This window comes from Papilio machaon, chromosome 11, assembly GCF_912999745.1.
Source record: "Papilio machaon chromosome 11, ilPapMach1.1, whole genome shotgun sequence".
NCBI lineage: Eukaryota > Metazoa > Arthropoda > Insecta > Lepidoptera > Papilionidae > Papilio > Papilio machaon.
The window spans coordinates 8,536,592-8,559,576 of record NC_059996.1 but is presented as its reverse complement, the minus strand read 5'-3'; the positions used below and the strand labels follow the sequence as shown (position 1 = coordinate 8,559,576).

General features: G+C 37.2%; 3 protein-coding genes across 3 annotated transcripts in view; 2 read left to right on the top strand and 1 right to left on the bottom strand.

Moving 5' to 3' along the window:
• LOC106709675 overlaps window positions 1–5,183 on the top strand; it is a 92,327-nt gene extending 87,144 nt beyond the window's left edge. The window contains exons 11-20 of the mRNA XM_045680039.1: window positions 611–751; window positions 885–1,029; window positions 1,519–1,743; window positions 1,831–1,987; window positions 2,635–2,662; window positions 2,705–2,896; window positions 2,979–3,158; window positions 3,236–3,401; window positions 3,486–3,601; window positions 3,703–5,183. Of these exons, the coding sequence (XP_045535995.1) occupies window positions 611–751; window positions 885–1,029; window positions 1,519–1,743; window positions 1,831–1,987; window positions 2,635–2,662; window positions 2,705–2,896; window positions 2,979–3,158; window positions 3,236–3,401; window positions 3,486–3,601; window positions 3,703–4,215 (1,863 nt within the window). The 3' untranslated portion in view covers window positions 4,216–5,183. The remainder of the gene's footprint in view (window positions 1–610; window positions 752–884; window positions 1,030–1,518; window positions 1,744–1,830; window positions 1,988–2,634; window positions 2,663–2,704; window positions 2,897–2,978; window positions 3,159–3,235; window positions 3,402–3,485; window positions 3,602–3,702) is intronic.
• A 1,397-nt stretch (window positions 5,184–6,580) lies between these two features.
• On the top strand, window positions 6,581–8,544 carry LOC106709676 (cilia- and flagella-associated protein 157). Its single transcript, XM_014501525.2, has one exon. The coding sequence runs from the start codon at window positions 6,714–6,716 to the stop codon at window positions 8,535–8,537; it is 1,824 nt and encodes a 607-aa protein (XP_014357011.2). The 5' UTR covers window positions 6,581–6,713; the 3' UTR covers window positions 8,538–8,544.
• A 3,148-nt stretch (window positions 8,545–11,692) lies between these two features.
• LOC106709747 (juvenile hormone esterase) lies at window positions 11,693–14,354 on the bottom strand. Its single transcript, XM_014501613.2, has 3 exons — window positions 14,208–14,354; window positions 12,347–13,680; window positions 11,693–12,184 (listed from the first exon to the last, which is right to left on the bottom strand). Exons 1-3 carry the CDS (start codon window positions 14,334–14,336, stop codon window positions 12,013–12,015), a joined length of 1,635 nt encoding a protein of 544 aa, XP_014357099.2. The 5' UTR covers window positions 14,337–14,354; the 3' UTR covers window positions 11,693–12,012.
• Between the last annotated feature and the right edge of the window lie 8,631 nt (window positions 14,355–22,985).

Sequence of the window (22,985 nt, the reverse complement as noted above, 5' to 3'; positions counted from 1 at the left end):
TGTTTAAACGTTGTACATAATAGTGGTTCTGTGATCTGTGATGTCAAACATCGCGTTTGGTTCATTGTTGTTCTGTACATACGGCACAAATAAGTGACGAGTTTTGTTTGCGGGTTATTACTATGTTTTAACTAGATTATTTAATTTGTAAATGAAACGAAAGTTATATAATTAGTTTTACCGAGTTAGGACTGCCCTTGACATGTACATAATTGTATTTAAATTAAAACTTAAAATGAACTCACGGCGTGGTGCGGGGCGGCGCGGCGAGACCAATTACATCTGTTTGTATAAAACAATCAAACGAATTTCTATTACAACACGTAAACAATTTTAGAAAATTTATTACAAACTTTAATTGAATTATGAATATCTGAGAAATCAAACTATGTAATTACTTATTTTGTAAGTATAATGCTGCATTAAAGTTTATCGATATTCATAGTTAACGCTTATTCTAAATATAATGGATTCAACAAAGTTAAGAAGAAATATCACCTTATCTGGCCGCTTCTATACTTGCGCTTTCCTCATCTCGAGAAGAGCACAGTTCTTTGTATGGATTTATTTATTAAAGTTGTGTGTATGTGTGTGTGTGTGTGTGGGTCAGGCGGAGGAAGGTCTGAGGGTGCAGTTGCGTGTGGAGTCAGTGCGGCTGCCGTGTGCGGGTCAGGCGCTGCGGGCGCGGGACGGGGACTCGCTCGGGTCGCCGCTGCTCGCCGCCTGGGATGGGCCCGACGCCGCGGCAGAGGTACGCGCTCGTGTTCACTGCAACACCACCATACAGCACTCGACAATTCCATGCAATCGTCCTATGATAACGGCCGGTATCATAGTACATAATTACCTCAGTACCTCAGTGTGTTTGTACGCAGACGCTGGAGGCGGGCGAGGGCGAGGGTGAGGGTGAGGGCGGGCGGGTCGGTGCTGTGCAGGTGTCCGGGGGCCGGCACATCCTGGTGGAGCTGCGCTCGGCCGACACCAGCGCTCGCTGCGCCGGCGGCTTCCTCGCGCACGCCTACCAAGTCGGTGCGTGTCATGTCCGCCTTTCGTTATGTACCAGTTATGGACAGGTTTTTGAAAAAAAAAATCATGCGGGAATTTGTATTTCCAGTCGAGGTATCGAGCACGTCGAAGTACGAGTACTAAACCCGAATACAAATTGTAACAACAATGTTAATGATTCTTGATTGATTTTTTTTACTTGTTTATAATAATTTGATTATGTACACGTCATAAAAGTACAGACTTAAGCGAAATCCTATTCCAGTGTAAAGTCAAAACGTAAGTAATTGAATTCCCCCATCCCTCACGACGCCGGCCGCGGTCGGGGCTCATGCTTTTGTTTGTCGTATACATGCAGGCGCTTCATTTATTAGGCGAATGGAAATGAACTTGATTTTTTTGTGCTATTTTTAAAGTCCGCCTTTCATCTCAAAGAAAATCTTTAATAAATAATTAAAGATGTTATGTATCAGATGCTATGATGTGTTGTGTACATAGTTTGCGTGTACTCAGAGCCGCTGCTGAACCAGTCTGCGGCGTGGGCGCGTGCGGCGGGTGCGGGGGGTGCGGGGGGTGCGACGGGTGCGTGGTGGGCGGGGGGCGGCGGGGCGCGCGCGGCGGCGGGCGCGCTGGCGGCGGGCGCGGCGCTGGCGGCGCTGGCGCTGGCGCTGCACTCGGCGCACCGCACGCGCGCCTACCACCGCGCCGCCGACAAGGAGTCGCTCACCGACAGCGACGGTGAGGGTCAGGCTGTGGCATGTCAGCACGCGAGCTGTGCACTTGTCGGTCGGTGACTGAGTCCGGTGTTGCGTGTGCACTGTGCAGCGTGCTCGGCGTCGCTGGAGCTGGGCGTGACGCGGGCGGCGTCGCGCAGCACGCTGCTGTCGGAGGTGGGCGGCGTGGCGCTGCGCCGGCTGCTGCCAGCGCGCGCTCGTCACACGCGCCTCAGGGACGCCGATCGCAGCTCGCAGTGCACGCAAAGGTACCGCGGAGCTAAAAGAAGCAATACAAAATTAAAATTAGAGAAACTTCCACAGCCACCTGCGATGGCAAAGTGTTATAACACTTCAAACGGACGTATTGCGCGCTATGTGTCATAATGTGCATGTTATAAATATAAATAATATCGAGTGGCACCGGTACGACACCCCCATTTGTAAAGTGCCTTAGTACGATCGATGAGATTCATCGTGCGACCCTTTACTTATTGTTTACTTAACTAAGGAGACGAGCGTCACAACTTGTTAAGTTGAAATAAAACTTAAATTACTCGACTCCGCAGAGCGAAGTCAGCGGGTGGGCGCGGAAGGGCGCGGAAGGGCGCGGAAGGGCGCGGCATTGTTTGGCCACGTTCCGCTCGTTCTGCATCGCCGACTGTTGTTGGATTAATTGTTCTGACGTCATCATATCGCTCTGTAATTGTGAGAGGGCTCGCTTCTTTATTTTAAGGACGATCGTCATCGGATTCATTAGGAAAATTGAGGACTAGTGATCGAGCGAAGTTTATTATTTATGTTTTTGTTTTGTATAAAAGTCATGTACTGTTCTGAGTCACTCAGTAAAAAAATGAAGGTATATTCAGATAATTAAGATCCCGATTATAAGTTTTGCCGATGTTTTTACAAATAGGGATGAGGAGCAGTGCACGGACGCGGAGGTGGAGGTGGAGGTGGAGGTGGAGGTGGAGGGGGAGGAGGAGGGTGACGAGGCCAGCGTGACGAGTGCGGGCAGCGCGGGCAGCGCGGGCAGTCAGAACACCGTGACACCGGAGAGCGTGTCAGCGAGCAGCGCGCCCCCGGGGGGCGGGGGCGGGGGCGGGGGCGGGGGCGTGGTGCCCTCGCCGCTGCGCCGCTCGCACACGCTCTCCGCCACACACGTCACCTCTTCACAGGTCTCTTCTCTATATGACTTTAGTAAATACATCACTTGCGTTAGTTAACCCTCCTATTTGTTCTGACGGATCTGATATGTAGGAGCTGTCTGCGGCCCTGACGGCGACGAGTCGTGCGGTGACGGCGGAGCTGACCGCCAGCACCACCTCCGTGAGCGGGCGAGAGGAGAGCACGGAGGAGAAGGACGCGAACAGCGCGTGGGAGAGGGACGGGAGCGCGAGCAGGGCCTCGTCCTCCATCTCCGCCGCGACACTCACTAACGTAATACTACTACAATGTGTATTGGAAGCTTTTCATAACGTAATGATGAGCACTCCTCAAAATGATGTACGTCGTAGGGCTGGTACTCGCCGGCGCTGAGCGGGGTGTCCGCGGCCAGGATCCGGGACAACCCCAAGCACACCAAGGAGTCGTGCAACCGCAAGCTGCTCAAGTCCGACCTCAGCCTCACCTCGCACCCCGAGATGGAGATAGACTACTACGACTACGAGGTGAACAACGCAGGTAATGACGTCATCATCGCGATGTCCCGCTCGCTTCCTAACTGGTGTGTGTTACAAATGAACGGATGTTTACTAATCGTTGCAGGTTCCGTGCCGGGATCGTACTTAGGCATGGATCCGGCTTTTTTAGTCTGGATCCCGCCGATAGAGGACGGCGACATCATCAAAGAGATCGACGAAAATAAACCGATCAAATATGAGGTAATTTTTTAGTCCTTCGTAGTTATACTCATAAAAGTTGTTTTATGGTCATATTCTAGTCATTAATGCCAAAATCGGTCTGTTTCGTTCTTTATCGACAGGAGGTTATCCCCCTGGAGTTACGTCCGGACCCGGGCAGCAACCGGGAGTCCCCCGAGGAGCGGCCCTCCGCCGGCGCTCTCGGGCGCTCCGCCGACCACCGCACGAACAGATCCAACGAGTCCATCAAGTCCATCAGGAGAGTGATGGACAGAGGCAATATCATACATCCGCTCAACTTCAGCATCAGTGACTTGCAGCACTCGCCTAGAGTTAATAAGAAGAACAAAAGGAAAAAGGAGGCGACTCCCGTCTCCATACAGATGAAGGATTTGACTGTGAACATGTCCCCGGTGCGAGTGCACAGAAGGGACCCCCGACACGACTACGACAACTCGTCTACGCTCAAGCGCATCCACGACACGTCAAGGGAAAAGGACGACACGTTAAAAAGGTCGGACGTCATCGACTTGAAGTTCGCCGACGAGACTTCGGATTCTTCTAACGATATAAAGTTCGCGGACGACTCGCCCGACAGCAACAGGCTGGCCGACAGGTACGAGGTCGTGGCGTAGACGAGCAGCGCCGGCTTCTCACCGCACTGCATTATCATCATTCCCAAGGAATTCTAAAATGATAAAAGATAGTAAGAAATATCGAAATATTTGTAGATACATTGGTGAAGCAGCACTTTCGTTGCAGATCTAAAGATACCGAGCTAAAGATGTTTATTCAATTGAACACGACCCGTTCTGACAGCTGACAGTTAACGCTTACGTAACTCTCACACTACGAGCCTCTCATAGTTAGAACATAATGTAGTCGAGTATAAGGACCAATATCAATTCGTGATAAATTCATATCGCAAACACTTATCAAAGATTTCCATTATTCATAAATGCACATAACAAAATACATATTTTTCTGTGTCGTAGTCTAGTCATCTCCAAATATATTAATATTCATATATAGTTGTCTCACTCGCACTGTACATTTCCATCCATATTTGTTTGTTGTACTTAGAAGACTGACATGTTCGGGCAGTGCAATAATTCTAAGTCTGCAAATAATTTTAAGTAAATTGAATTCAACGGCAATTAATATGTAATTGTAAGTAGAATGTATAATTATTCAAATGATAAATAAACTTTGAATGTATTTTTAATTTGTTGGGAATAATAATAACCTACACAACAAGTTCACGCAGATCACCTTTAGGGATTTCTTTGTTTTAAAGGCAAGGACACACTCCCCTGCGTCCTGCCGACCTCACTTATCACCCAACAAGTGCAATACTTGAATACATTTATCCATCATTTGTTGCGTAATTGCGACATTTTATTAAAACGTAAGATAAAATGTTTCCAAAGTTATTTTAGTAAATTATAATGAGAAATCATCACTTGACTATGAATAAGTGATTATATTGAGAGATTGGAAATGAGGGATGTTGGAAATATAGGATTGTGATACTCATAGTACTTAATTTATAGATAATTTATTTAATTTCGTATGTTTAACATTTACATATTATGTAAATAAGCAGCCAAATATAAGTTTTGTTTGCTTTAAGTAGTTAAAAATCTTTAATTTTCATCTAGTCTTCGCGTCTGAATTATTATTAATATTCACTAAATGTTAATATTTCATTAACAAGTTAAAGTCTAAAAACATTTTGCTTAATTTATTAAACGCACTTCTCTAAAACTGCCATTATATTATAATTATATTAGCACGTTATCTCTGAGTTGTATATAATGTAACATTATGTTATAACATGATTGCGGTCACTTTGTTCAACAAACCCTTCACAAACATAATCTTATCTTGATGAATATTTGGAATTTGTTTGTTTCTAGTCATTTTTGTTTGTTTGTTTTTGTTTTTAAATGTTTTTATTATTTAATTTAATATGTACCTAAGCAGCAATGATACAAAGAATTATTAGTTTTAATAATTTAAGTAATAATGAGATGTGGATGATATGAGATGAGATGTGCTGCGAGCGATTGTTGTGCGATGTTCGTTACATTGAAATGCCACCAATAAACGTTTGGTTTTATAATTGTGATTGCTGTTTTATTTACAATCCCGAGAATGATGCTTACATATAATATTTGTGTAATCGATTTATTTGACGAAAATCAACAATGTTACAATGGACTTATCTTATACGAGAGAATTTTGTATTCTACAAAGAAAAAAAAAGGAAATGAAAGAAAGAATAAAACATTTAAAAAATGTTTAAATTGACTTAGACGATATAAGATGGGAGCTTTAATTTTGAAGGTTCTCGTTAGCGCTGCGCTTCAGAGACGGTGTTTAAATTATCCTTTACGGATTATTGGGGGGCGCGAAGCGTAGCGACTCCGCCGGGTGCGCCCCGCACCTCCCGCCGACCCCCCGACCGCCCGACCGCCGGGAGGAGCCCCCGGAGACGCCTCGAGCTATGCGATGCTACTTACATACTTAGCCTATACAATATTAAAGCATGCTTTCACAATTTAATCTATTTTGAGAACACGTTTGAGCGTTTGTGAGTTTCCGCTGACATATTTGATCCTTTCGTAAAATACAGTACAGTACAGTACAGTACAGTACAGTACAGTACAGTACAGTACAGTATAGTACAGTACAGTAGAGTACAGTACAGTACAGTACAGTACAGTAGTCCTTTCGTAAAGTACATGTGTTATTGTAAAACATTTCAATATGAATTATCAACTATTTTGTAGAGAATTTGTTTACAATCTCTTATACACTAGTTCAAAAAGGATCTTACGGCAGTCGGACAATATGTGAACTAACAATGTCATCTTGACAGCGTCATATTTTGACCAATGAGGGAGCGGCATCTGTTGCCATTTTCATCTCTTTGTCTTTCTATAGTCTAATGAAAGCGTTATGTAAATAACAGCAAAAGAGTTTGTACTATGATATCAAAGACAAGTCACATGAGACATACGGAACACGTTGCCAGGCAACCGTTTTTCACTGTAATTGACATTTAATACCTTCTAACCGTTGCACATTTTTTTACTGCTTTATTTTCTCATAACTTAATTTATCAATCATGCCGCCTAAAAAAGATAAAGGTAAAAAAGAGGATCATCTGGCTGGGGCTTTTACGGAGGTAGAAAGAACGTTTTTGGAACAAGAACTAGCCGATTGTAACAGAAAGCTAGCGAGGCTTCGGGCCACCGTCGATGAGTACGAACAACAGAACGATGACTTGCAGAAAGCTTATAACAAGTTGGACGAGGAGCGAGCCGATATCATTGCTTTCCTAAAAAAGAATCTTACCGCCAAAAATGAGGAAAATAATGAACTAAAAGAAAATCTTAAAGTTCTCGAGGAGACCAGAGCAAGAGAGACGGTTAGGTTCAAAGAAACTATAGCAGATCTAGATAAACATTTCATACTAATGAAGGACCAATTAACGTCTGAGAATAAACTGATGTCGGGCAAGTTGAATACTTTAGAAGAATTTCGGGCCATTAGAGATGATCTTATGAAAAAATTTGAAAAACAGGAACAGGACTTTATAGATCAAGAAATGAAGTACAAAAGAGTTATTTATGAAACCGAAAAAAAATTTGTCATAGGTAAAGACAAATTAAAAAAAGAAATGGAAGCCAGTCTTTTAAAACTAGCCCAAGACTTTCAAGACGCTACCGAATTAAGAATCGCCGCATCCACACATCGTGTGATCAGAGAAAATATAGCGATTAACAATGAACTAGATAGCATTTTATCGACTCAATCTAAACTGGCGGAACAAAATGAAAAATATAAAGAAAGCGAACGAACTGCACGCATTTCCATGGAACTAGCAGAAGAAGAAAGGGATAAGGCAATAAATAAAAGCATAGTGCAGCAAAAAGTAATTAATCAATTAACAACAGCTTTCCAAAGCCTCAATAAGGAAAAGGCGCTTTTTGAGAAGAGAAATTATGACTTTGAAGTGCTACAGGCAAAAATTCAAAAATTAACAAAAGAAAATGAAAATTTGTGTTTGCAAGTTCGCATTTTAGAACAAAACTTTCATGCGAAATCGACCGATCAAAACAAATACACAGTTGAGTTTTCTAAAGTAAAGAAAGAAAATGCAAAGTTAAAGAAAATTAAGCAAGAAGCGGTTACGGCAATCCAAGCGGCGTTGAAACTAGACAAGTGGTCGTCGACTGATATCAGTCGGAATGCCATCGATAGGGAAGTTTTGCTTTCGCGCTTACTTGGGATAATAACCCAATACAGGGAATTAGAAAAGGCCGAATCGGCAGACACTTTGGTTTCCTTTGGAAGAATATACGAAGAAGGAGATTTAGGATTCATTCCAAAGCCGAGTTCTAAAAAGTCGATGGGATCTACTCTATTTCTACCTTCGTCTAAAGAAACGATCCTAAGTGAGAAAGAGAGTTTGCCCTCGGTGGCGGTCACGAGGTCGTCTTTAGGTAGCATTAAAACTATACCCAGTTTGAAAGTGTTGCCAGCTGTGTCCGATCAAGATGTGGTTATGAGAGTAAGCAGTCCGTCGTTGATATCGTCGTCTCGCTCAACTAAAACCGCAGATTCCGTTGAAAGCGAACAGGACGAGGAGACCGATGATATTGAAAAACAACTAATGAAGAGTAAACTAGAAATTCAAAAATCTATCATGAAAGACTTGGCATACTCACAAATGACTTTGAGTTCTAAACAAAAATTCTCTGAAGATCGACAAAAGGTATTGATTTCTAAGATAGCCGTTACCGAAGCTAGTGAAGCTGGAGAGGGAGATAAAGTTGGAGATGAAAGTAAAGATGTCAATAAGAACGACCAAGAAGATGCCCAAAAGATAAATGAAGAAATCCCTGAGCAACCTGGCAGTGCTAATGAAGAAGCAGACCAAAAATAACATGACGATATTTATTCATATCTTTTATAATGATTTATTTTATATTTTAATAATAATTTTACCCAAGCTTTTAAATTTATTAACTTATATATATTTTTCTATTATTTCTTAGTTATTTACCTAGTTTCATATTTGATTTTAACGAATTTTAAATTATACTATAAGAATTCTAAAGGTTTTTTATTTTCATCATACAGTTTCCTTTGCAATATTAATTATAATATCGCAAACGTCATTAATGTACTGCAAATATACAAGTTCATTTGAGAGTTAGCCTTGGACGTGTACAGGGGGGTTTATATGATTTGATATTGTATTTAGATCTCGTCTCGCTATTTTCCGATTTCAAGTATATTATACCCAAGTCTGATACGTGTGTTACAAGTGACGTTTACATTAACTACGCCAGTAAAATTAAATGAAGTTATCTGTAAAACTGTCTTCATCAAATTGTAGGTACTTTAGACAATTGATACATCGATAGCGGAAGGTTAAAACTTAATCTTGCTGATCATTCCCTCAATAAAAATGACTATCAATGAGAAAAAAAGACAACATAAAAGTATATAATTCAAACGAACTCTTTTATTTCGTTTGATTACTTTCCAAAAGTCTATTAGTAAGCAATTTCTACACGTAATTTTCGATGTGGACATAAATCGCGAATTGGGGTTCTCTACCCAAAAGTGCCTTACATTTTACAGTAACTTTTGTAACATTGTTATGTTTGTTGATGTATATTTTTAATAAGTTTGCTCTTTACTATGTCCCACATGTATGTACAATCACTTATGTAGATAAAAATGTTGATTAAAAATTACGTAAACAGATGCAATAATAAAAGGACAGAAGTTGTTTTTAACAATTTTTTTTCAAAGTTTATGACCGTGTTTTTGTGAAATGAATATTAAAAAAAGTACAAAAGTTTTTAATAGAAAGAAAAAAATATCTTGTGACTGTCACACACAGACGACTTTAACGTTTGTATAATATTGTATTGAAAAGATTATTTAAATAATAATATCATAATAATTGCGTATTTTTATGATATTATTATTTAAATAATTCTGTTATTATACATTTATTTGTACTTTCTGATCTTGGTTAAGTTGATGTTAAGTCTGTTTGGACATAAACTTACGTTTTAAATGAATTATCGTATCCATTCGTTGTATGTATTCTTTTTTAAATATAGCTCCTATATAAATCATAACCTCATTATAAAAACACCCTAAGACCGTTAATTTTGCCTAAGAAAAGAGAAAGTTCGAAAGTAATTACTTGGAATACATCGCTGTTTCGAACTGACTTCAAAAAATGTAAAACAACGAAGTCCATGATTACGACCAACAAGGGAATATTGAAAAAATAATACTTTTTACACAATACTGTTGGTATAATAGAAATCCTTACATGAACTAAAAATTATTTAAAAATAGTAAGACAGTCAGTTAATCTCTTATTACTCAACGAGAAATAATTAATGTTTTTTTGAACAATGCAAGGCTCGCCGCGCCTCTACCAACTGTCAAGATATTTATATTGAACTTGTATAGACTAGAGACTTTGTTAAATTCAATTTATGTAAGTGGCAATTTACAGGCAATTTTCAAAGGTTAATTTTGTATGAGGAGGGAAATTGCGGCCCTTCGGTCAGTTATATTGGATTAAACCTTCAATTTATCGAATCATAAAGTTCATTTGGACTTTTAACATTTGTTTTTAAAATGTTAGACAACATTTTATGTAAGTGTTTACTGATGTTTACGTATATTCCGTGAATATATACATATATTAACGTAACGTAATGTAACTTCCAAATATGTAATAATATTTTGAAAATAAAAATTAGTAAACAACTCTGAAGTCTACGTTTTCCTTCTTTCAAAATATAAAGATTAAATCTTTTGAAAATATAACATGAAGTGTTAATGTTCAAATATGCTTGTTGTAAAGCAATGTTTACAAGCGCTGGCTGAGCGACAGGCGACACCCCCTCTCGCTCCATCGCCTCTCGCTGCCAACCCCGGCGGGGTAACTGTCACTTAGTTGACGTTATTGAACAACATTTTAATGTCGAGTTTTCATAAACATTTTATGCATCTGAAAAGGCAAATTTCTAAACTTATAAAAGTACTAAGGTAAACTTCTGTTGATGTGATAGTTAAAACGCTATAATTATCGCATGAACTCTCCGTTTTCCTAAAGTTACGAAGCACCTGCACGTTCTTACTTTACCTTTACGATGTTATCACACTATCTCAGGACACCAAAGCCTATTTTCGCCAAACTAACTCTTGAAAGTAATTACCTTTCTATCATATATTAAAGCTAGAAACTTTAAACTACTGAACACGTAAAGTCGGCAGAGGGCGCGCTTTCCGCTCTCGATGAAGTTCTACAAAACCGCTGCGTTCGCACCGAGTTTGTACAACTTCCAACAAACTCGTTATTATTCCGCTTCAGGAATATCGACGTTCAAGTTTTTCTCATACTGTTATACTGCATCTCATGATGCTGTCCAATTTACCGACACACCTTGCGTTAAAAAGTACGTGTAATCCTTAGTAATATTACAAATGTGGAAGTAACTCTGTCTGTTAGTCGTGATTTCACGACAAAACTAATAAAACGATTTAAATGAAATTTGGGACACAGTCAGTATAGCGCCTAAGAAAGGAGTGAAAGGACATAGGCTTGTTTTTAATGAAAAATAACTTTTAATATTTTTAGACTGTTAATCTTACTAATATTATAAATGCGAATGTTTAGATGGATGATGGATGGATTGTTTGAAGGTATCGCCGGAACGGTTAAACGGATCTAGATGAAATTTTGCACTGATGTAGAACATAGTCTGTAAGAACACATAGGCTAATAATCAAGTTTTTTTTTAACTCTGCGCCGACGGAGCCGCGGGCGACAGCTAGTTTGACATAAATATATGACATTCCAAGTTATCAAAATATTTACAAATATTGGGCGTATTTACTTAAACTTATAAAAAATTACAACAACACAAATTAAACTTACAAAATATTCACATAAACATGAAATATTCCCATACAAACTTTCATTCCCTATTGTTATTTAGCACCCTTGAGGATAACATTTTTACAAACACTGAATTTAATATTTATTTATATCAAATTAGCAATGAACTGTGATATTAGTGTTAAGAGATCTTAACTTATCACTTTTTTGTTATCAGTTTATCGCGTATGAATCCTTGACACTAATAGCAATGAACCGTTATACAAAGTAGTCCAATGAAAGTTTTTATTGATAAAAATAACATCAATACAGTTGCTTAACTTAACTTACTGCATTAACGATTTAACAGTTTTTTATTCTTGAGAGATAGTTCAGCAACTAGTTGACATTGTCGTTTGCTGTGATACTAAACAACTAAATACAAATTAAATAAATTCTTATCTCTACAACGATTAAATTTTGTAAAACATTTTATTGTCGTTCACGGAGCATATTTTGAACAATACTTCTGATAGATGCGTTCCCAGAATTGCATTTCGTCATTGTCGGGCGAAGTGCCGGCCACCAGATGCTCTCCGATGTCCAAGAAGTCTTGATTGTCCAACGTGTATGGCTTCCAGATTGCACCAAGACTTGCATCAGGTGTTGGGTTTCTACAAACAAAATAATTTAATCGGATTGGGTTACAGTAATTACAATAGGTTAAAGTTATTGTAGTAATAGGAATGTTCTCTGTAAAAGAGACGATAGAGGTCAAAGTTGGGATGCAATGTAACCCAGGAAATATTGTACAGTACAACTATAAGATTCCTTACCCATATTTAGCGAAATTCGTCCAAAGCTTTGTGAATTGATCGATCATCTTGTAGATTGTAGAGTTTGTATCAAGTTTGGGACTATTTTGTGTAAAAAATTTCATAGGGAATAGGTAAGGCAAGTCGTCCGCATGGCAGACCACATCCTTGTCACCCACCACGTGCCCCACTCCCAGAAGGTGTTTCAGGATATTTCTTTCTGATTTGCAGGTAAATTTGTACAAATATGTCTTATTGCTGCCATTTTTTGCACAAAGTTTTTGCCATAAAATTGCAGGATATATAAAGCTGTCGGCGCCGAGAAATCCATACAAACGATCTACTTTATTCATGGAAACTTCTTCATCCTTAAAGTAGTATGCCTTCATCGTTTTTCCTGCTTCTATTTGGTCTGTAATTTTACAGCTATTCACTATAGGTATAGGTACGAAATATTCAGGATAATTGTTAGCTTGCTCTAGTATTTTCTGAATGTCCAGACCGATGGACAGCATCAAAATTCCCTCATCTTCTGTGTAACCATTGATGACTTCCACTCCCTCGTGAATGCCAGCGCGTAGTAAATCAATCGGAGCGGCGGGCATGAACCTTTCATTGTCACCGAATTGTTTTTCTTCAACAACATTGAAGTATATAAAACCTGCTTCTTTATTGGCTTCAGCGTATGTCAGTTTAATGCGTCTGTCGACAAACGCTTCCACGGGCTGTACTTTCAGAAATTCGTATACTTCCTTCTCATCTTTGGAATTGCAACCCATAGCTCTAGCCATTTGCAATGACCTTTCTTTTACCATAGTGGTCGTCGCCCATGCGCAGGCGGAGGTGCCACTCTGTGATATTGCTCTCTTGAATAACCCTTTACTCATGGGCGACAGAAGGTGAAGTGAAACACTAGCTCCCCCCGCGCTCTCTCCGAATATCGTAACATTGTCGGGGTCCCCTCCGAAGCTGGCGATGTTTGTCCGCACCCACCTGAGCGCCGCCACCTGGTCCTTCATGCCCGCGTTACCGGGCACCTCCGCCGTTTCTAGGCAGAGGAAGCCGAGCACCTCGAGCCTGTAGTTTATCGTGACTAAGATGACGTCGTGTCTTACTAAAAACTGTGGTCCATATAAGTCATCGGAACTGCTTCCACAAACAAAGCCTCCGCCATGAATCCATACCATGACGGGCAGAGGCTTAGGGGGGGATACGTTGGGGGAGTATACGTTAAGGTACAGGCAGTCCTCGCTACCCTGTGTCGGGGTGCCAAAGAAAGGATCGAAGTGGTAACATTCTTCGCCCAGCTTCGTCGCATCTCGTACGCCGGTCCATGGTCGTGGCGGTTGAGGAGCCTGCAAGTTATAAGTATAATACATATAACTTTAAATTATTCTATTATATAACAATTGTCAGTAAGATTTAAATGCAGAAAATAACCCACTTGTGCTGCCATTGCCTAATAATCTATGGCTTAATGAAATAAATAATAATAAAATATAATTGTGAATATCTTAGTTTCTTTGTTATTTTATATCTTAGTTTTGGTTGAGTAAGATAATTAATAATAATTAAAACCCAAATAAAGAAGAAACAAAAATTGAGATTTAATTTTTATTCTTCTTCCTTTTTTGGGTCTTTTATTTTACCAACATTCTGTGGACTTTATACATATGTATATAATCACAATTTACTTATCTAAAAATACGATACGATCATTTGTGATTGGTGTTTCCTGTTTCTACTGTAATTTGTTTGCTCTACATCGACTACAATTATAATATTAAATAGTTACTATAATACTAGCTGTTATCGTTGGAAATTATAAGAACTAGTTAACTATCCTTGACCCTTGACTTATACCAACACTTTCTTGTCTTACCTTGAATCTCAGGTCACCCACGGGCGGCTGGGCGTAGGGAATGCCCTTGAAGCTGTAGAACTTTCCACCGTACTCATTGTTTATCACCTCTCCTTCTAATATCCCCTCTTTCACTCTAACCTGCACCATTACCTAACAGTCCTCTACACTAAAATTGTAAACACAACTAAAATTGTAAACGAGCGACGTGTCTATTTTATTGTACTGATTTTGTTGATCAATTATGATTAAGCGTTTTCGTTATCAACACATTCAAAGTACAGTCAGAGCTATAAACGGTACAAACTATATTGTGTTTGCTGTTACATTACTTTTTTCTTGACGTTTAACTGTTATAGACCATTAAGGCTTAACCTTAAAATATCTTATACAGTGTTTTAAATACATTTTAGCTTGTGACTGTAGCGCCTGGCGCGGATTTTTGACAAATCATGTTTATTGAAATATTATTCAGCGTAGACTTACAATTTTTATCAATAAAAAAATGAAGTACTTACACTGAAAGCATTGTGGTGATACGTGTTTACGGTGAAACATATAACAACGTTGACGTCAATAATATCAATCACCAGCGGTCGAAGGGTTAAAACACGTATTTAACTATACAGCGTGTAACAGTATTTTCATTGGCACTTATGATTGATGCCATGAAAGTAAACCGAGTATATTACCGTTTTAGGGAAGAGTATTTAAGAAATGCAGTTTTTTTTATAAGGACTTGTTTTAGATTAATTTCTCAGGAGACTATTAGGAGGTCAACTATTTTTACTGTTTTTATAGATATAATTAAACTTTTGTGTATTTCTTTTGAATGTATATAGAAAGGTTTTCTTTTGTTAACAACTAATTCGTCTGCCACTGAGGTTGACGTGGACTGTACATTGATAGTACACGCAAGGAGATGATACGGAAGCCAGAATTCCAATTGGTCCTAATATTGCGCCAAGACGCCTGATCCTGCCGTCCGCCCAATTGCTCACATCCTAGTAATAAGCCAGGAGGTTGAATTCCAGACGAGACTCGTAAATTTTGAGAATTTAAAAAATGTAGTTTAATTGCTTGGCTGTTAAAAATTGGAAGGATTTTACAAACTGTTGATTCTTTTTGTTGATTTATATGATTTTTTTTGTTTCTTTAATCCTGTTAATCTAATATTGCAATCTCTATTATTAACTTAAACAATAGTTTTTATTGTAATTTTAAAATTTAATTCCAAAAATGTTACTAAGATTACGAGGATAATAAATGCAAATGTTTAGATGGACGGATGTTTATTATAAGGTATCTCCGGAACGGCTCAACGGATCTTGATGAAATTTGGCACAGATGTAGAACGTAGTCTGGAAAAACACATAGGTTATTAATTAAGTTTTTTATAATCCCGCACGGACGGGGTCGTGGGCAAAAGCTAGTAGAATAATGATAATAATAAGTGTATTATTATTATGTAATTAGTACATACGAGTACCTTTACGTTGACCAAATATTCGTCTCTATATTTACTCATTTATAAATAAGAGAAAATAATTTTTTAAACTTAGAAATTAGTTTTAAGATCTGGTTTTGAAGTACAATTTTTCAATAATGCATATAGCTGGTGGCTTAGTGTATCTAAGTATGTACATAAATACTATACTCAACTTGCTAATCAAACACCTAGCAAATAGCAGGTACATCGCAAGTCCCCGCGTTACTGCAGTGAAATAAATAAAGATTCTTTTTATTTTATTACTCTCAATGAATCTCTCAACAAACGTGAGAATTAGCAGACGTAATAGATTTACGAGTGAAGAGAATTAATTGCACAAATACCTCTTTTTGTTTTGTGAATTTGTAAAAACATTAGTTGCTGTCTGTACTATCTGATGAACGCACACCACTTCGTGCAAGTCATTTTCAAAATCTTTAATTTTTATATCAATGATTCTGCCACGTAGAGTATTAAATTGGAGTACGTCTTTATCTAATGTTGTAAGGTTACGATTGGTGAATTAGGTACTTGTATTTATTATATTATCTTCACACTGAAAGCCATAGATTATAACCACAGATAATGTATTATTATGATAATCAAACAAATGAATAAGTCATTTATTTAATAAATAATGATTTTCTAAAAAATTATAAAAAGTTAATAATAATGTAATTTATTATTTTTATTTTGTAAAATGTTTTATGTAAATTACAAGACGAATAAATGGATAACAAAAATATTAATGAAATAATTGAGAATGCAAATACCACATCTACAGCCATACGCTAGCTACAAAAAGTAAACAATTGTGTATGACACTGCAATGTGGTGTTTAAAACTCCATTAAAATTTGTTCTAGTTAAGTAAAAAGTTCTAGTTGCGTTACCTTTAGTAGTACCAGAGTTAAGTGCTATGTACTACGTAAATACTATTTTGTGGCAAAACCGCTGGCCAAATAAAAAATTTACTAGCGAACAAAAATCTTGTAAATTAAACTTTCCTTATTAAAAAAAAGTTAGTAGCGATTATACAAGCGATTGCAAAAGTAACATTGATTTTTGTTCCGATATTCGATTTTGTGAACCACCTGTAGATTTTATGACAAAAGTTTGTTTAAGGAAAAAGTGTAGTTCATGAATTAAAAATCGTGTTTTTAATATGAATAAAGTATATGTAAGAATTTTTGAAATATTCGAATAAATGTAAACTTATTTGGACACTTTAAATCCCTCTATCGGATAAACGAAGCAACTTTCGATAGAGGTAAGTTGGGTTAAATCTTCATATTCTCGACCAAGGAATTTGTGGTACTCTGTTGTTCAAGTCATTCCCGGACACCTTGATAACAAAACTTGTTATTAAATCAGTACAAGCTGATAGTATAAATGTAATCTTACATTTAATAAAATTATCTCAACAAGTACTTCTTTTCAGAGTGATTAATTTTGACACCTAGTTGTATCTATTTAATTAAGCATCTAAATTTTGTTCGCGCGATATATTTTCACGGACGATATATTAAATTTTTTAGGGGTTAGGATTTCAATAAGTATATAAAATAAAAACTAAAAATTAACGACATTATAAGTAAAATAATATGCTGACATAATATTTAACATGTCTTAAATTATAATAGATTAGTTACGTTAAAGCTCGTGGCGGCTGTGTGCTTAACTCTCCAAAGCGGGACCCATCGCCTCTAGCTGCTCACGTAGTCTGCGTAAACAGCCTCATTATCATGAGTGAAATTTGTTAAAATATATATACATATAAGTATTAATAAAGTATAGTATATCTTTTCACAATCGTCTAATGAACATTTGTTCTACAACATTCATTTAATTTACGAAGACAATTTTTCGAATACATATTGAATATTCTGTCAAAAAAATTGGCCACCGAATTGAACTTTGATTTGTAATTAAAATATTGTTCATGTGACGTAAATCGATCTCGTTTGTCGGGAATTTGTGAAAATACACGCGTTGTAAAAATCTAGAGTTTATTTTTGTTAATCAAATCGTTTTTAAGTGGCAGTATTTTCTAATATAACTTCATAGAAAATATAAAATATATTAACTTATGCTGTTAGTATCGTTCTTTATTATAATAAAAATAATAATGAAAGGGTTGGAACAGTTAAAAGGTATACTCGTATAACAGTTTAATTATATTATATAAGTGTTGCTTGTATATATTATTATTTGTTACAACAAAATAACAAATGTTAGCACATACCATAACTGTAGTCTTTTGATGTGGCATCTGCGGGAAGCTTTTAAAAGTACATTCAAAGCTCTCTGTGTATGTTTTGTTCCGAGTGAGCGACGCGGGCGTACAATGAACGTCTTCATTGGCCAATCTTTTACGCAAGGGGGCTCCGGTGTGGAGGGGAGGGGGACAAGTTGCCGAAAACAAAGTGTTCACTTGAGCGGAAAATTATCATTTGATAATGAACGATAATTTGACTGTTGTCGAGCATTTTGCATACTTTAACTGAAGCAATACTAAATTCATTTCATCATAAAAAGCTTCATGATGTCTCAATATTTGTCTGGAATGTTGTACAAAACATACTTCTTTTCCAAGCAGTACTAACTTATTACAAATTTTGTTTATTACTTATTACTTTAACAGGGACCCAATTTGATTACTTTCAAAGGGTTTCGCCATATTTAATGTCGTAAAAGTAAGCTTACCACCGTCATAAAGCTGTGACTACGAGCTCAAACCCTGCTGGCTGTAGACTGGTATGTGTTTGTGTGTGTTGAAAGCACGTCGCAACACACACGCACACAAACCCACGCAGATAGGTTTCGATAGACCGCCATTCGAATTGTTTACCATCAAAATGTTCATCAGTCCATTTTTCATATTTTAAATGTCTTTCCTTTCCGGAGATTTGTTACGGAGAAGATAAACAATTCTGTATTCGTTCGTTACATGTACATAAGTTTACGTACATTGCAATAAGAAAGTATCGTTAAACTTCATCTTTAGTTTTATATATAAATAGTAGTTCTTTAAGCTTATTCTTAGATATAAAGTTGTTCTTACTACTAAATAATTTCCTCTTTTAATTTAATTGGGATAAAAGTAATAAAAAACTAAATGTGACATACTGGAGAAAACACTAGGCTTATTTGCAGAAGCATCAAGAGCTATGAAGGAGCGGCCGTCGCCGGCGTGTCTCCTGCAGACCTAATTTATTATTTAAACTATTTAATCGCTGGGGTAGCTGCTTTACAGCCTAAAATAGAAAACCTTAGAGTAGTTTTCCTGATTAACATAATTTTAAATTAATAATCACCAAGAATTTTTTGCCGTAGAAAACGAATATACTTGCAAGGTAATTCATTTAAAGTTATAACAAACGGTAAAGTATATTAAATACCAAAATTCCAATATTAATGTAGCATACATTGTAGAAGCTACAAATGCAAAAGATTTAATTAAGAATAGAATAGTATAATATAGCTAAACAATTTCTAATAAAACTTTAGGGCATCACGTCATTGTTATAAAAAAAAAATTGGTTATAAAAGCGTAGAAATAACATTATGGCGACTCAACGGATTTCTTTGTTTTAAAGGGAGTTATGTTCCGACGTCTAATATTTTGGGTCATGCAAACCTCTTCTATTATAAACTTAATAGTATAAGCGTTGGTAAATACGTTATTTATAATTAAAAGGGTGGCGCAGATGTTGTTACCGTGATCTCATTATAGCCGATAGTTACTTTCAAATTTAATATGTTGAAGACAGATTGTAGTGTCTCCGTGTCAGCTCATTTTTTTGTTAAAAACGTTTGCTTTATGTGTACACTAACTGTCGCCCGCGACTCCGTTCGCGCGGGATTAAAAAAAACTTAATAAGTAGCCTATGTGTTCGTCCAGACTAAGTTTTATATCTGTGCCAAACTTCATCAAGATCAGTCCAGACGTTCCGGATATACCTTCAAAGAAACATCCATCCAAAAATTCGCATTTATAATATTGGTAAGATACCTTTTATTATTTCAATAAAATTAATTCTCGTAGCAATATAATTTTATTCATAAGAATAATTTATGAATTGAAAAATAATTTGCCTATGACAACACGGCATCAGGCGCTCTAGACTCTATAGATTGGAGTTTGTTGAGTACAAACGCCGGTTGTCTCCGCCGCTGATGGACTTTGAATTCAATATCCGCCGCGTGACCAATCACTTCAGTTGTTTTTTTATCATTTGAAGCTTAAACAAGAAAATATTTCAACAGTCCGATAACAACATCATCTGTTTCCAAAGCAAAAATATGTTTCGAATGTCGATAATCTTGATGGAAACTGAACTGTGACATATTTTTAAAATCTTAAAAGTGTGGCGCAAAATGGATGTCAAGCGGAAATTAAGTTGCAAGTTCGGAGACACGATGAAGAGTTTTTAAAATTCGTCACAAAATTGTGTAGCGTACCTTTGATCCATCGACTCCGTACTAGTGAAATACTGTCTTCGGGAAGCCTTTTAATTATATAGACAGATTGTTTTACTTAAAGTTATGAAACATTACATACATATTAAACTAACATACAAACATTCAACAAATCTGCAATTGCGGATGTGCGGGTCAACGATGGGCAATGGTCACTCTCAACCCCTTGCAACCCATTGCGTATTAAAAAGTAGCGTATGTCTTTTCTCGGGCTTTAGACTATCTTTATACCAAATTTAATTTTAATCAGTTCAGTAGTTTTGGCGGTAAAGCGATACAGACAGATTTACCTTCGCATTTATAATATTAGTAAGGATTTTTATTTATTTTTCTGTTAAAAACTTTGCAATATATTCACGTATCAACAAAAAAGTAGAATGTCTTTGAAACAATAACCTACGGTTGATATATGATTCCATAAAAGCAAACGTAGTCAACAAGATAGTTTTTCAGAATCACTGGTCTGACAGAAGCTATAACTTTATCTTGATTGCTCCAAGACTGTACTAAAAATAAAATTTGTATTGTACTCAACCACTAAACATATTTTTAACTCTTTAAACTATATATTTACCGGTATAATTGAATTCATTGATGTAGTTTGCCATTATCCGGATGTGTGTCCGGCTTTAGGTCCGCCCGCGCCGGAACAAACTCGTTCCGATCGCTACTGAATAATGAAGCAGGCTGTATCTCTGCCAGACTATTATTGTTGTTGCTTTTTCCATTTGTCTAGTCTAAGATACTCCAAAGATTTATAAAAAAAATAATATATAATTCTATAACTGCGACAACCGTCCTTGATACTTTATTACATGATAAGTTCTTAACTTACAATATCAATGTGAAATCTATAAATCTTTTTTTTTTTCCACATTTCACATTCTTTTAAATTTTAATTTGTAGACACACACACACACACACACACACACACACACACACTGATGAAAAGCGGTAGTCAAATGCTTATTCTACATACGTATTGAAATACTAGAAAGCGTTTTAAATTAACAGTTCAATAAAATGTAGATGTATTCCAGTCCATTGTGTTGTCGCGTTGTGCCGCTGGGGGGCGCTGGGGGGCGCTGGGGGGCGCTGCGAGGTATTGGGGGGGGGGGGGGGGTGTGATCCACTCAGCCGGAAACAAAATTGTTTCAATTATATGCACAGCGATCGAACTTCATTTAATATTAACAAGCGATACAGTTAAAAAGTTATGAAAGCTGCATATTTTTCAACTATAATTTGACTTAAAATCTAGTATAATTTTATGTACTTACTACAGATCCTTTTTTAGAAATTTTTCAATTTCTTAACCTAGGTTTCGATTTCGCTCTTACTAATATCCTCGTACTGTGTATAAGAAAACTGTACCGTATGTTTTTCACAAATAAAGTTTCTTGGTAACATTGTATTGTCAGTGTGTCGGAGGGGACGTCGGGGGAGGGGGAGGGGGAGGGGGGGGGGGGTAACGGGGACGCATTAATGAAACTAGAGCTCGCTTTAGTTACTCGTATGAAGTTACAAAGCTGAGACAGTTTTTAATCAGAAGCTTTGTCTCAAAGAAAATTCATAGAGAACTTTTTTGTTCTGTGCAGAAAGAACTTCTTTTTATAGAAGCAAGCGCGCAGTCGACGCGTTTGTGTTACTGATAGCTGGCTATGCGGGATGTCATACAATATTCTGAACATCGGTAGTACTTATTTATAGTCAAGGAGTTTAATTCCCTTCCCACTTAGGATCGACACCAAACTGCCATTATACGAGCTATGAGTTGACGACGTATGTATGTTGCAATGACAAGTTTTCGATTCAAAAATTCCAATTGCATTGTGAATGTTAAATGACATTTCAACTAAACGGGTAGGTAATAAACATCCTCGAATGTAAACTTTAAAAATCTACTTCATACGTAGAAAGTTATCGAAGTAGTTACAAAGTGAACATTTAGCATTTAAAGCGTTAGACGTGTGCTCGCAAACATTAAGCTTCTGATGAAGTTTTAACTGAATTATTAGTGCTCGTGCACTGCCGCTGAGTGGCGCTCACGTCGCAGCCGCCATTTCTACAGGAATAATAACATAAGAATTACGTAAAACGTAAATCATAGTTTTTAAAATGCAATTTTAATGGACAAACCTAATTTAATTGTTAACTAAGATTAATACAATGATGAATCGAGAATTTTAAATAAATATGCTGGAAATATGGAGTCAACAAATGTTCATTGTAATAATCGAACAAAACATTTTGTCTGTAATACAAGCATTTAAAGAATTAGAGATGTTAATGTAAAAATATTTAGCACTGTTTAGTAGTGAATTCAGACAAAAACGATGTAAATTATATTGAAAGAAATAAATTACCTAAAAGTCTCGAAATTCATATATTACATATTATACTGTAAATTACATTTAATCTGGTTATCAGAGCGGGCAAGCGGCGGGCGGCGGGCGGCGGGCGGCGGGCGGCGGGCGGCGGGCGGCGGGCGGGGGGTGCGCGGCTCACGGAGAAATAACATGAAAAGGTTTGAACGAACTCTCATAATATGTATTCATAAATCCAATTTTTAGTACAATCTCAGTACTTTGAAATTTCCAGGTACTTACGTTTCCCTTAAAATGTACACATTTAAATGTAAGAGGAAAAATAACAATTTGCAAGAGGAAAAATGTGTAATCATATTTCTCAAATTTATTTTTTATATTTTATTTGAAAAGGAATTAAACATCGCCTTATTGAAATACGATCCGCAACGAAGAGCTCCTAGTACGTAGTAGAGAACAGCCGATTGGTCAGCATAGAAGGCTACACGCTTCGTCGGGATCC

Bases quoted from the DNA above. Each gene is read 5' to 3' on its own strand.
- LOC106709676 (XM_014501525.2), top strand. From the start codon at position 6,714: ATGCCGCCTAAAAAAGATAAAGGTAAAAAAGAGGATCATCTGGCTGGG.
- LOC106709747 (XM_014501613.2), bottom strand. From the start codon at position 14,336: ATGGTGCAGGTTAGAGTGAAAGAGGGGATATTAGAAGGAGAGGTGATA. The intron at 13,681-14,207 runs GTAAGACAAGAA...TATAACTTGCAG, and splicing joins TGGGTGACCTGAGATTCAAG to GCTCCTCAACCGCCACGACC. The intron at 12,185-12,346 runs GTAAGGAATCTT...TTTTGTTTGTAG, and splicing joins ACGAATTTCGCTAAATATGG to AAACCCAACACCTGATGCAA.